The 15108-nt window shown below is 40.2% G+C and overlaps 2 protein-coding genes across 2 annotated transcripts; one reads left to right on the forward strand and one right to left on the reverse strand.

Moving 5' to 3' along the window:
- Positions 1-289: 289 nt before the first annotated feature.
- On the reverse strand, positions 290-4761 carry znf592 (zinc finger protein 592; the record flags this gene model as incomplete). Its single annotated transcript, XM_079568448.1, has 9 exons — positions 4617-4761; positions 2220-4300; positions 1860-2038; positions 1568-1741; positions 1337-1496; positions 1095-1250; positions 831-943; positions 618-759; positions 290-547 (listed from the first exon to the last, which is right to left on the reverse strand). Exons 2-9 carry the CDS (start codon positions 4290-4292, stop codon positions 290-292), a joined length of 3255 nt encoding a protein of 1084 aa, XP_079424574.1. The 5' UTR covers positions 4293-4300; positions 4617-4761.
- A 99-nt stretch (positions 4762-4860) lies between these two features.
- slc28a1 (solute carrier family 28 member 1) lies at positions 4861-15089 on the forward strand (the record flags this gene model as incomplete). The annotated part of the gene is made up of 18 exons (XM_079568449.1): positions 4861-4895; positions 8061-8091; positions 8258-8319; positions 8812-8903; positions 8981-9170; positions 9267-9408; positions 9903-10016; positions 10184-10255; positions 10382-10462; positions 11227-11307; positions 11420-11545; positions 13290-13420; positions 13487-13655; positions 14042-14239; positions 14307-14388; positions 14472-14570; positions 14640-14748; positions 14812-15089. The coding sequence occupies 18 exons, from the start codon at positions 4861-4863 to the stop codon at positions 14930-14932; spliced, it is 1935 nt and encodes a 644-aa protein (XP_079424575.1). The 3' UTR covers positions 14933-15089.
- Positions 15090-15108: the final 19 nt, after the last annotated feature.

Here is a 15108-nt window from a genome sequence, read left to right on the forward strand (position 1 = left end):
ATGCATATCTCCTGCATCATAACCCCCTGACACGAAAAATAAGTGAGCAGATGAAAATAGATATTTAAGTTCACCTCATTGTCCTCTGCTCTGTGATTGGACGGCTGTCACTTTCCTCTGCTCTGTGATTGGACGGCTGTCACTATCCTCTACACACTGTGATTGGACGGCTGTCACTATCCTCTGCTCTGTGATTGGACGGTTGTCATTGTCCTCCGCTCTGTGATTGGACGGCTGTCACGGTCCTTTGCTCTGTGAGGGACAGAGGTCTTCACTTCAGGCTCTGTCTTCAGGTTCTAACTTTGTGGACAATGTGCAGATGTCTATTGAGGGCGAGCACTGAAGTGAAGCACAGACCACAGCGGTGACACTGAGGCGTGCTCTCCTCTAATTTGTGCTGAGGAATGTGCTGTTCAAACTCCTGACAGTCAGCTGTGCTGAAATCACACTTCGCACAACGAAAGCATGTCTTAAGCCGCTTCTCTGCTGGAGCCTCTCCATAAGCAGTGTCCTCGTCTTTGTCCCCCATAACAGGGGATCCAGACCCCTGGCAAGAACAAAAACAGTGGTTACTCATCCATGGGGGAGGTACTAGGAGGCTTATTTCCAAACCCTACCGTCCTTGAGGACTTGTTGGATTTCTGATCTAAAGATTTTGGCATCTGAGAAAAGTCAGGGTTTTTGACACCATGCATGAGACTCATGTGGTTCTTCAGCATCATGATTGATCCAAATGTTTTTGTTGCATCAGTGCAATACCTGAAAAAGATCAATGTAAATAACTATTTCCCCCAAAACATATTTATATTTAAGTCCTGATGAAATCTTACCAACAAACATAGTTTTTACGTTTCTCGTCATGGTCTTTGCGAATGTGTTTTCTTAGACTGGTGGAGAAGTTGAAGGACAGATCGCAGTGCCGGCATGGGTAACGCTTTCCTTGCTTTTTCAAAAAAAAAAAAAAAAAAGAAGATAATTAACAACACTAATAGTCTGGACAGTAAACTACACATTAAATTAAATCCAGTTTCTGCCTCTCGTAATCAGTAACAATTGTCCAAAATGTTTTTGTTTATGGTTGTCAACTAACTGACCTTGGCTTTGGGCCCAGCTCTGCTTTGGTCTGACTTTCTCTGTGGATCCTCTGTGCGCTTCACTGGGCTGATGGTTTTCTTATTGTGGGTAGCGCAATCCTGGTCTGCCTTGTGCATTTGTTTCCATGTTTTTTCTGCAGCACTTTTATGAGTGCCCTAAACACACCAATTCTTAGTTTGAAACTTGACAGACTCTTCAGTGTTTAAGTTCTGTGTTACACATTATGCATGAGATAGTTTACCTTGAAGTGCTGCATTAACTGCTGTTTCAAAGCAAAGACAGAGTGACATTTTGGACACTTAAACACACATTTGACTCGTTTGTAGGCATCCTCGTGGAAATGTTGATGAAGTAAATGTTTCTTTTTGAAAATGGTTTCACATGAGCACTTAAAAATCACCCTGTGAAAAGAAAAATTACGCCAAATTAACAAAGTCACACTGTGTCCGTTACTAAGCACTGTCTTACTTACTGAGGTGACATGTTGATGGCGCTGTGTTTAGTTTTTAAATGAAGTTCACAGCGGTCAGATGATTTAAAGGCAACTGGGCAAACAGTACACTTGAAGAACATCTCACAGTGTTTCTCACTGATGTGTGATTTCTGTCCTTGAAGAGACTTAAACACCACATCACAGTGAAGGCATCTGCACCAAAATACACAAATACAAATGGATGAATGCATGTATAATGTAACCATATAAAAGTCAGAGAAAAAGTCTGTTTGAGATTCATTGTTGGTAAGTGAGGGACTTTGCCACTTACTTGTACCATGCTTTGCGAGCGTAGTGCAGACAGTTCTCTTTGACATGGTTCTCTATGTCTGCAGATTGGCTCAGCGCCCCACACTCGGGGCAGCAGTATGGAGACTTGTGAGCATGGAGGCGCTGGTGAGCTCGGAGGCTGCACTTGTTAGGGAGAATCATCGAGCACACCTTACACATCTGCGGAGAAAACAGAAGATTTTTGATGGTAGTTGCATGTTTTCTGAGTCGCAACAGGACATACCAAAGTGAGTAAAGGCTAAAGTATCAGAAAGTAGTATCAATGAGATACTACCTACCTACTACTACTATTAATGTAAGTATTTGAAAAAGTCTCATTTTAATTTGACTCAAAACTCACCAGTCTGTTTGTATCTTCAGACACTCTCTGGTAATGTCCTGCAAGTGCCTTCAAGTCAGGACACTGTTGGTTACACTCCATACAGCACAGGCTCTGGCGGGCGCCATAGTCCTCCTGATACAGAGGCATAACAGGCTGGTTCTTCTGTGAGGAGGACTTAAAGAGACAGGACTCTACAGAGGGAGATCCAACAGTCGGGGTAACAAACATCTGTTCTTCTGTGATGGGCTTCATGTAAAGCTGTGTGCACTGCATCACTGTGCCATTGATCTTGTGCTCCCGTGCATGGGCTAACAATGCACACCTGTTGAAAAACAGCAGAGTCTTCCTACAGTGAGTACACGTCACCTCGATGTGAACGCTCCTGCGGCTGTAGTGGTACTGTAGACTCCTCTCCACGCTGAAAGAATCCCCACACTCAAGACAGCGGTACCCACGGGGAGGGAGGCTGATTTTGCTCTCTGCGGGAGGGTTCAAGTCAGGCATGTATGTGGGCACAGGGTTAGCATAGTTCAACAGTCTGTTTAAGGTTCCCACTGCAGAGTTAAGAGGGGAAGGGCAGGGTGTGTTAACCTGGTGCACTAAAGGGACGCTGCTGTAGACACCAGAGGAGACAGTCTGCAAACTGGACTGGTTACATGTAGAGCGAGAAGCTACAGATGCAGCCACACTGTGAGGAACAAGGTTCAAACTGGCCAAGTGCATTGCTTTAGGAACACGGTTTGGATTAATTGAACTATGCGCTTCTAAAGATTTCTTTAGTTTTTGCATCTTATGCACCGTGGATTGTCTTTTATTCTTCAACCCGACTGAGGATGGATTCTTCAACCCAACGGAGGATGGTACCTGTCTGACAGTGCTGTTTGATTTATTAGGAACCATTTTCGGTGAGGTTTTACCATTTTGAGGAAAAATATTGTAAGAGTCTTCACTAACTGTACTCTGGCAGGGGGAAGATTCACACGCAGAAGGAACCTCATCTGTCTCAGAATCTGGCACCAGGCTCGCAACAGTGCGTCTGATGTGTCCAGATGAGGTCTTTATAGTCTTAATCCTGACCCGGGGAATGGCCGGAGATGAGGCCACTGCTGGAGAGAACTTTCCACTGCTATCGCTGCACACACTTACTGGGCTGTCTGACGGCTTCATAAGCCTTTTCACAGTGTCCAGAGGGCTGCATGGACTTCCAGGGGAAAGAATTGCCTTAGGACTGGCCTTTGTACATTCATTGTTAACAACTCCCAACTCATTGGGATTTTTGTGTGCATTCAAGGCAGCGAGAGCTTCAAGACAAGGGGAGAGCCTAGACTCAGATTCAACATTTACATTTGAAATATTAGCAGACCCACTGGGCTCAAAGGTAATTACCTCTTTATTGTGTTCAGGATGTGAATTTTGTGTTTTTTCAGTTGAATTGCCAAAAGAAAGTTGGAAGGGATTGAGTTTTGTTTTATTACATTTGTCATCTATTTGAGTGTCTTTGTTAAACTCTTCAGACGTAGCCTCTTTAGAAGTGTCGAAATTCATATGTTCCATCAAACCATTGCTGAAGTAATCTTCTTGTTTATTAGGATGTGTTCCTTCATTGTTTACTGTTATAGGGCCAATAGAAGCTATAGCTTCTATACTCAAATCTGACAGTGGCTGAGAAAGTGTCCCATTGGGCTTCTGCTGAAGTGATGCACTGCCCACAAGTTCACAAATGTCACCAGAGCTGTCTCCATTCCACAATGAACCAAACGTTTTGGAAAAGTCACTTGTGAGGACGGGAGGCACTGTTTCTTGACCACTTGATCCGTTCTCAGCAGTTGTGTGGGAACTCTCTACTCCACTGTCTAGACACTCAAATTGACTGTATTTTGTCACAATCACACTCACAGCTGGGACAGCTGTAGCGGTCGGATGCAAGCCTTCTTCTAAACAGGTTCCTGTGGGTCTCAGTTGGCTGTCTGAGTCCCCCTTACTTGCATGAATTGTCTCTTTGGCATCCAAACTGGTGGTATCAGGGATATCAAAGGCTGCCAGGAGATCATCAAAATCTGGAGTCTTCATGTCACCCATGGCTGCAGACATCTAGAAACCTACGGCAACAAACCACGACCCATTATATGCTTTATTTTAGCATGCCACCAATGGTAATCTACTGAGAGCATGCACTTGTTTACGTTAGTTTACACGCGGGAGGATTAACATTGATGACTTTATAAATGTATAAATGGACTAATAAACTAACTACACGCTGAAATGTGCAATTACTACTATTTGACAGCTGTCATAGCAGCGGTGTAACGTTGCTATCAATGTCAAGCCAGTGCGTTAGCTAAGGAAGTTTCCTCAGAAAGCGTTTTGCTAGCCACACTGATAACTAATATTTTTCCAACTAACGTGTATACTTACCATTCGAAAATATTATGCATACAAACTACAAGCAAATGTGATTTATTGAGTACGGAGAACGCCATGAATGTCTTTGAAATGGTGCTGTCGCTGTTGTTAGTGCCACGATCATGATGCTAGCAGCAAGGCTTGTTTTCCTTATTCCTTTTCCTGTGAGCGGACTCGGAGCGGACAGCGGTTTTTGTGCCCTGGGTATTGACTGCCAGGCGACAGGTTGGTTTACCCCCCAAAAAAATCCTACACGATGATGTCCCACGACGACAGCCGTTTACAGCTCTGGTAAGTGCATAAAAGAGGCAATTACCACAATTACCTATAGGACGATTAAAAAATAATTGTTAAAAAGTGAATTAATACTAATTGAGATCAACACTTAGCCCACCCATACACTAAATTAGCCCATCACCTTATTTTGCGCAAGCTGGCTCTTTTGCATCAACTACAAATAAAACACACACGCGAAAAAAAGAAAGCACTGGATGTTCATTAATATACACTGTCCCATTCAAATAAATTAATTAATGAAATGAAATGAAATGAAATGAAATGAAGGGGAAGGTAGATGACAGGAAAGACCCAAATAACTGCTTTTCTGGCAACACTTTATAATAACTAGACCTTATTTAGCCTTAATGAAAAATGAATTAACACGTAATTAATCATGAACAATTCATTCGTTAACACTTAATAACTACTTAACTACAGTCAAAGCCTAACCTAATGAATAGTTCTTCACATACTTCACTTATTCATTGTTGAGTAGTTATTAAGTGTTAGTGACACTTAACTAATGAGTTGTTCATGACAAATAAAGTGTTAATTTATGTGATTTATTAAGGCTAAATAAGGTGTAGTTTGTTCCTGAACAAAGTGAAGGTGCATCAGGGTTTCAAGAAGACGCAAATAACAAAAAGTGTTTTGTAAAGCAACTAAAACTGAGGCTGGAAACATTTCAAAATGAGGCTAACACCAACCCTTTTGCAGCACTGTGGATTTGGGCTTATCATTTTAAATAAATAAACAAAAATTGATAAAACACTGTTTCAAAAGAGTCAACCAAAATATTTGATAGGTAATTAATAAAATTCACGGCATAATCATGTTGCAACAAATGCTGTGGTAGCATTTCTCACAGCAGTGTCAGTGGGTAAATGTAAAAAAAAAAAAAAAAAAAAAAAAAGATCTTAATTCTTTGCCATGAAAAATCACACCCAGACTTTGCCAGAAAAAGCAGAAAGAATCAGAATCGGTCACTTGTTTGCTTCTGTACATCCTCGAAGCCCCAACTTCTGCTTATCTCACATTCATTCACAGGTCGATTTGAGAAACTCACAAAGTAACATCCTGAGTCCTGGCGAATGGTGTGAGTAAGAACATGAAGGCCCAGTACTTTACATTTTGTTCTCGATCATCTCTTATTTAACAAAGAGTGTTATTGGAAGAGGTAGTTTTAAAGTAATTGTTGCAGTTGGAAATATCACAATTTCACATTATTTCATGTTTTGTGTCATAATGTATGTCACTATTCAGACTTTTATACAAACTTAACATTTTTGGAGAGGCAGCATGGACGTTCAAATGTCCATGCATTTTTGCAGATCAACATTAATCACCACAGATTTTTACTTATTTTCTTTTTTTTATCAAATATGCCAGACTGATTTTTTTTTAACCCAAATGTTATCTATTGTTACCCAACATTCATTTTGGGTAAAGTTCTGTATAATGGCCATACATATCACTTCATAAACCCATATCAACTGGTGCTGGTTTGGCGAAACAGGCCAAAGTGGTTTCCTGAACTCACCCATTACACAATATAATTTCAAATCTTTAGCAGATCCTCCAATATCCATTTCCCGGATCCTTTTTCTCTAAAATTGAGAAAAAGGGGATCACCGTAAGCCATGTGTTTGTTATCCAGCAGCATCTGTTCAACCAGTCAGGCATTGAAAGATGGGAAATAATAGATTCACTAGAGCAGCCTGACCCACACTTATGAGCTGTGAAACTTTAATGTTGAGTAAAAAGCGGTGATAAGCCACAAGTGGAAAATGATGCCTATTAAAACCAATCAGTCTGAAAGCAATGATCTGAAGGGCCCTCGAGCCTGCCACATTGAAGAAGGGCTGCTGTTTGTGAAGCGTGTGTGTGTGTGTTTTTTTTTTATTGTCGGATTGAAGATTGTATCAAATTAATGTCTTCCACCCTTGTGGCCCTCTGGACTTCGCCACCATGTGACATGAACATTATCTGAAGTTTATTAGCCTAAGAGCTTCCCAAATAAACATTATGCACTTGAGAAGCTGTCATTATACTGATAACATTTTAAATGTCTTCTTTTTATGGACAGTGACTAGTGTCCAAGGGATAGGAAGCAACATTAGGAGACACTGTCAGGTAGCTTTTGTTGACATGCTTAGTATGTCTCACATGTACTAAAGATCAATAGTACATGTGAGAAGTTTACAATTTTTTCTCCCGCTGGGTTGGAATATCTTTCTATCATGCTATTGCAGCATTAATTATAATAATAAAAAAGTATTTTAGATGTGTTTCTTGGGATAAAAGAAACAGCATATGAAGAGTTATTGACGTGATTTACAACAGTGTTAATACGTTTTGCACCAAATTTCCATCTTCATACTGTACAGTCTTTTAACTGTGACTCTTTTTGCGAGCTGTGCAAAAGATACATTGTTTAAAAAAACAAAAACAAAAACAAATATTTTTACATATCCCACTTGTATCACTTTTTGATACTGTCACTATATTTATTTGAAAAGGAGGGACAATACATATTAATGAACATTTTCACAAATGTAAATATGCCAGATTATAACCTGAGGCTAATTTCCATCTGCAGACCCCCTAGCAGGTTGGTGTTACACACAAGTTTGTGAAAACACCAGAGAGTGATCACATCATGTTAAAACAAACCATAACAACAAGAGTGGGCAACAATGGAGAATATAGAAAATAGTCATGGAAATGCATCGACTGTATTGCACAAACCCCAATATTGCACATGCCAAGACAGACCTGATATTGCACCATTCTCTATTGCACTGACCCGCATTAAACTGGCCCCTATTGCCGAGCCCATGTTATACTGACTCTTATTGCACAACCCGTATTACACAGATAATTGTAGTCCTCTACTTATGACTCTATGTATGACTTCCTGAATGCCTGGGTGTGACAGTGGAGATTAAGTTTTACAGTATTAATGTTATGTGAATCCCAGTAGCAGAGGTCAGCTTCTATCTAGCTCTAGTCTTATCTCTGGCCTGGCTCGCGTCAGAGGTCTTACAGTTACCATTTTGGTACATTTTGCCACACACACACGTCGGGGGTGTCCACAGCAGGACGTCCTGTCTCTGTTAATTAATGATCTGATGAAAGAGTGTGTTTTGGACCTAAGAGTGGCTCAGTGTTTCACAGCTGTGCAGCAGTGCAGGAGGACGCACAATGGGTAAGCCATTACCTCTCATTCCTTTACAGCCACTATTTGAGCACACATTTCCGGAAACAGCCTCTAAATCTTCTGGACCTAAGCTTATGTGATATTTATTTTGTAAATTGGAACCCACTTGCTTGTGTGTGTTTGGTAACGATACTGACCGTTTTCCCTGTTCCAGCAAAACCCAGCAGTTACGAGCTCCGAGGTCCAGGTGTTGACAACCATGCTTATGAAGATGAGGTAAGCCTCACACTGAGTTGAAGATGCACTTAACGCTAGGTGCTGATGTGAAAATGGCTTTGTTTTAGGAAATCTACGAAACTGTCTCAGTTCATGAGGAAGTCCCAAGTCCTCAAGCAAAGACAAAGACAAAAGCGAAAAATCTTAAATCCTATGTGAGGTGGGTCGCTTATGATATTTAGACAGCGCTATTTTCCTTGTAAGAGCCTGAATGTTTTTTGTTTTAGATATCAATCATACAATGTTAATCTTAAGAGGTTTTTGCTCTCAAATATGTTTTATGTAAATAGTAATATTGACAATTCTACAGTAACACACTTTTCAATCAACTTTGGCTGTGATTGTCATATACAATAACAATTGTGATAATATACTAAATATAGATATGGACTTACATGTGTCATAAAAGTCTTAAGTATTGCACTCATATGCACATGACATCCATGCTAAAAAATGTGCTGAGACTGAACTTCTTATTTCTTTGTTCTGCAGCAAAGTTGCAAAGCCTCTTAATGCTACACAGGATTATGTCAAGGCTCATTCACAAACCTTCAAATACATAGTTCTAGGCATCCTTGGAGCAGGTACTATCCAATTGTAATATTAAATGCAGATAACCTGGTCTTTATATGTGCTGTCTTTATGTGATAATTTTCTGCAGGTTATGTGGCATACTTCATTGCAGCGTGTGTGCTGGACTTCCAGAGGGCGACAGCTCTGGTGGTGCTCACATGTTTGGCTGTGGTCATTCAGATTCTGGGCCTTGTGTACGAGTATAAGGGAGAAAGCATCAGGGGCTGTTTTGAGCCTGTGAACGGGTGCTTCCAGTCCAACTTGAAATGGATCAAATGGTAAGAAAATTCATGGATGCTGGTTCCTTCCTTGTTAGATTGGTTTCAGTTGGTAATGCCAGTGCTATGTGTTGTTTGATAAATGCTCTGTTCCAGGGTTTTTATTTTGGTGATAGTGGTGCTCTTGATTGTGTGGCTGGCTGTAGACACAAGCAAACGTCCACAGCAGCTCATCTCCTTCGGTGGCGTGTGCATGTTCATCATCGGTATTTATGTATTCTCAGCTCACAGGTCTAAGGTAAGTGGAATATTTAACTGAATGACTGCAGAAAGCACAGTCACAGATGTTTCTTATCAGGGCTTATCAGCGTTAGCACTCCTGAGTGTGTTCCTATCACTCGGCCTTGGGCCTGTGTCATTATAAGGGTTACCTGAAGTGATGCCTTGGAATAACAGCAGTAACAAATATGGAATCCCACCCAACTCTATACTCGGTCATGATAGAATTATATTTGGATTGCTCTGGGGCAAGTGGTTTGTCAAACACAGTCGTAAATTATTCAAAATGAAAATGATAATTGGGGTTAACAGAAGCATCTGGGAATGAGTCATTTGAAACCGAGCCATAAAAATGTACAGTTAGAGCAGTTTTACTCCCACTCCCTTCTGTTTGTCCTCAGCAAACTATATGATTTGTTGGTAGTGTATGCACATGTAAAAACAGCACAAGTTGTTTTGAACAGCATTTGCTGTGCTTCAGATGAACAGTGCAGAATACTTCATTTGTTGCAGGTAAAATGGAGGCCAGTGCTCTGGGGTTTGGGGCTGCAGTTCTGTATCGGGCTGTTCGTTATCAGAACACATCCGGGATTTGTAGCCTTTGAATGGCTTGGAGACCAAGTGAAGGTAAAAAATAATAAAAATTTGCCACTTTGAATAAAGTCAGCTTCATCTTGAGGAGAAATTTTTCTGTTGACAACTTTTTTTTATCCTAATGCAATGTTCTATGTTAGTCAGATAATACATTTAAAGATTATGAAACTGCAAATAAAAATATGTCTTCACATTTGCAGATATTTCTGGACTATACCAAAGCTGGATCCTCATTTGTTTTTGGAAATCTAATTGATATCTTTGCCTTTCAAGTGAGTGACTAAAAGGGTGTTGTTTAAAGCAAATTATATGAATAAGATATGGGTGTATATATTCTACACTGTGAGTTAATGAGTGTTAAGTGTATTGATTGCATGTAATGTTTTGTGTTTGCACAGGCTTTACCCATCATTGTGTTCTTCAGTAGTGTCATGTCCATCCTGTATTTTCTGGGCGTTATGCAGTGGCTGATTCTCAAGGTGAGCATTCGCACCTCTCTGAGCGTCTGTGGGGGAAGTATGGACCTATTTTTAGTAACAAACTTTAGATAAAGATTTTTTATGTTCGCAATATTTACATTTTAGACAATTATAGATCATTCTTTCTTCTTCACTCACTTCTATGAAGGTGCAGACATCTAGAATTTGAAGTCATGATTTCAGACGGAGGGCTTGGGCTTTACAGTTTCATGGGCAATACATGGTTTTCTAAATAAATGTTTACCATAGTCTCCTCTACATACCAGGCAAATATCTGGACAGAAAAAAAGGCAAACTGAAGAGTAGCATTTTTACCTGTCCTCCACGTCATTGTTGTTCTATTAAAAGTGAAATAATTGTGAAATTACATTTATTTAAAACCACACTGTGGGATAATACAGGTTATTGCTTGTTTTGTGATATGAGCAACTAAACTGTGGTAAAATTCAAAACCTAAACATGTCAGTGATGTCTCATGAGCAATTCATTAGTTAAGTGTGCACTCCTCATACTCAGCTAGACACAAACACAGGCTATTATTTTTGCTTTAGCTTAAAAAAAGAAGAAGAAAAAAGGGAAAGCAAAGCAGCAATATCTCCATGGAGACGAACTGATAATGTCCCACTCTCTGCAAAGTTGTGAGTCAGGTCTGAGCCCACTCACAGTAAAGAATCATGTTTTCTTACTTAGTGGGTGAAATGTTATGCAGTATGGCTTTATAGTGGAATATTATATAACGGTGATGCCTTTGATGGTTTTGTCAGATCTCATGGGTGATGCAGATAACCATGGGGACCTCCCCCACAGAGACCCTGAGCGTGGCCGGAAACATATTTGTTGGGCAGGTACAATCTTACAGTCTGAGATTTAATGGTCGTACTTTGTCCTGTACTTTTACGATTACTCCTGCCCGATACTTGGTTTCCTGTAAATGTTCATGTGACTGTGTTTTTTCAGACTGAGGCCCCCCTGCTCATCCGGCCTTATTTAAAAGACATGACCAAATCAGAGATCCACGCCGTAATGACTGGGGGCTTTGCCACTATAGCAGGGAGTGTCATGGGGGCATTCATTTCATTTGGGGTAAGAACTAATGTGTGTTAGTTGGTGTAAAATGATTATACTCAAGATGAAGTGAAAGGCAGTGACCTGTATAATTATAAGCAAAAGAAAAAAAGCAGTTGGTGAAAATACGGGAATTGAAGGAATGTTATACACTGCCCTCAAACCGTCTCCGTCCCATCCCAAAGATTCTCAATGGGGTTAAGATCTGGGCCATACAGGGCTAGCCTGGTAAACCACACCCACTTCTTTTCTGCGCGAAAGAAGGTGGGTCTGGACAAACGCGGTAAACAAGTGGCTGATTGGCGGATGAGGCCGAACCAATCACGACCGTCACAGAGAATTGACAAGGTTACGTCACTTGCTATGTTGCTGTGTTGTAGATCAATCAATAGTTTTGCCAAAACTGATCATGGATGAAGTAGTTGAGGATTTTGCCTCCGCACTCTCGTCAGTTTATATTCAGTTCATATTTTGTGTATTGGATAACAGCTGTCCGCTAATTGCTGATTGGTTTATTTCACTGACAATCTGTGCGCATTAGGCCCGCCCATTCAAACTTCTCCAATTGCTCCATTGCCAGACTAACTTCCCTGAATGGAATGGACAGGGAATAGTATGTCAGAGCCAGGCAAATACATGCATACACTTTCAGGCTGTGTATGTACTGTATACTGCTTTTTTCACTTGACACATATCACACATTTCCAGGACTCCCCTGATGAAGAGGTTTTTAATCTCAGTGGGACTTTCCTGGTTGAATAGAGGTTAAATAATAAAAAATAAAAAAAGCGCTTCACAAGGGACAATATTTCACTCTGCAGGAATGGACCAACCACTCACACTCACAAATAGAGTCTGAATTATGTTTTAATGTTGGTGTGATAAACAGAACATAAAAAGGTATTCCCAAGAATATACCATCAAATAAAGATATGACAAGATGATTTGTTGAAATGTGTATGAGGCTTATGTCACAGATTAACTCACGGTAGAAAGAATAACCAAATGTTTCACTTAAGTAGGAGTACTGTTGTTTCAAAATAATAGAATACTGTGTGATAAAACGTCTCCAAGAAGTTACTTCACAAAGTTGCTAAACCTCTTTCATGTGAGTAAATGTAACTATTAGGCCTTCCCACCTCTGATGAGAACCTTGTAGGTTTTGATTTTTAAGCTGCACTTCATATAGCTTTAATTTAAAGGCGCATTATGCAACAACAGCAACAACAAAAACTTGATATTTGTGCATAATTTACCTTTTTGTGACCCAATGGCTGTATGGTATGAATGGTTAGCATGGCACATTTACTTGCCATTTTACAGTGCCCTATTAATAATAATACTAAAATGTTTTTCAAGCAGCACCAATTATGTATTGTTTTGGGGTATGTACGAGTTTGTTGTTGGCGGCTATATGAGAGGTTAGCATGACTCCTTGTCCTTTACTTTCCATCACGGTGGTCTCCACGTTGCTCCAGGATCAATTGTTTGGAAGGTTTTCACTGCTGATGGACCCTTTCACCAAAAAACCTACAAAACAATTGATCCTAGAGCAGTGTAGAGACCACCATGATGGAAAGTAAAGGTGCCATGCTGACCACTCATACAGCCTCTGTGTCACTACAAGGTTAAATGTGCCCAAATATCAACTTTTTTTTTTCTCATAATGCACTTTTAACAAGATTTTTAGTCTCAATGCAATCCTATGGTTTGTGCCAAATGTATAACTTTTTTTTTTTTGCATGAATCCTTTTTGGTGCAGATTGATGCCTCCCACCTGATCTCAGCTTCTGTGATGGCTGCCCCTTGTGCGTTGGCCATGTCCAAACTGTCATTTCCCGAAACAGAGGAGAGTGCTTCCAAATCGAAACAGACCATTAAAGTGGACTTTGGGTATGTAAGATTATATTCAATGGTTTGAAAACCCATATGTCGAGGTAATTCCTTTTTTCTGTGCAGTGATGAGGGGAATATTCTGGAAGCTGCCAGCAGTGGAGCATCCGCTTCCATAGGTCTGTGTGCCAACATCGCAGCCAACTTGATTGCCTTTTTGGCCATTCTGGAGTTCATAAACAAGTCGTTCAGTTGGTTTGGGGGAATGGTCGGATATCCCTCACTCACATTCGAGGCTAGTACTACTATACTATAATACTATTACACTGACTGATTGATAATTGAAATAGAATTTTTACTCGCATTGAAAATGATTAATATAACCTCTAAACATAATGAATTGATTTTATTACATTAATGCATATTGTTAAATAACGATTATATTTATATTTTATGAGTTGATTTTATCTGCCTTTTTATGTACCTGTGACTGCCTATGTGAATTTTGCTCTACAAACAAACTTGCCTAATATTGTATGAATACTTCCTGAAGCCACAGTAGTGAGCTCAATATGAAAACACATACACATGTCCTAACAAACAAAATACTAATACCCCTTTTGTCGTGAATAATGACTTGCACTGTGGTGTCTGTAATAGAGTCTAATGTGTGTGCCACAGCTCATCTGCTCCTATGTCTTCATGCCCGTGGCCTTTATGATGGGGATACCGTACCAGGAAAGCTTCACCGTTGCTGAGCTGCTGGGAACAAAGCTCTTTCTCAATGAGTTTGTGGCGTATGAGAAATTATCTGCACTGAAAACCAACCGGCTGAATGGACTAGATGCTGTCATTGACGGACAGTTACAGTGGATTTCTGTAAGCATATGTTTTTCTTCTTCTCTTCCTTGGCATAATGGCATGATTACGGTTTATTATCTGATAGGTTCGATCAGAAACAATAACTACCTATGCCCTTTGTGGATTTGCGAATTTAAGTTCTCTGGGCATCGTCATTGGGGGTCTATGTAAGTAGATTTTTCTCTGTGTCACATCAGGATAGTGGTGGATACTATATTTGAGATTTCTAACAATATCTATTATATTGAAGCATCCATCTGCCCATCCAGAAGAAGTGACATCTCCGCCATAGTTTTGAGAGCGATGCTCACTGGCACGTGTGTGACTATGGTCAATGCGTGCATAGCAGGTAGTGTTGATGAGTCGCCTACCTCTGTGGAAATGGACCATTTTAACTGAGTGTGTCTCTGTTTGGCAGGAATCCTGTTTGTGCCTCCTCTAGACTGTCTGAATGTCTTTCAAAATATTAACCATTTCAATGCCAGCAGCAGCGACATTACGAGCTGCTGTCAAGACCTGTTTAAAAAGTAAGAGCTGGAGCAGCAGTCTGTTTGAGACCTTTACTGATGGATCTGTTTTTTCTTCCACAGCACTGTCAACAACGGCACCCTCACATTCAACGACATCTGGAACAACGTTGCAAACGCCACGCTCTACTTCAAGCAGTGTTGTCAGTGTTGTAGTGTTTCTTTTGAGGCTCTTTGTCAGTAGAAGAAAGAAGAATGTGTTGATATGCAGACAGTATTTATGCTATTGTTAATAAGATGTACATTTTGTCCATTGACTTTTTGAAATAGGACACAAGACTATGCCTTAAATTCTTTGTTTCTGATTGTAAATAATGTATGAAGCCCAGTCTCAGGACAATGTTCATGTTTTTTTTTTTG

The sequence above is a fragment of the Gobius niger genome (genome assembly GCF_951799975.1).
Source record: "Gobius niger genome assembly, chromosome: 12".
NCBI classification, from domain to species: Eukaryota; Metazoa; Chordata; class Actinopteri; order Gobiiformes; family Gobiidae; genus Gobius; species Gobius niger.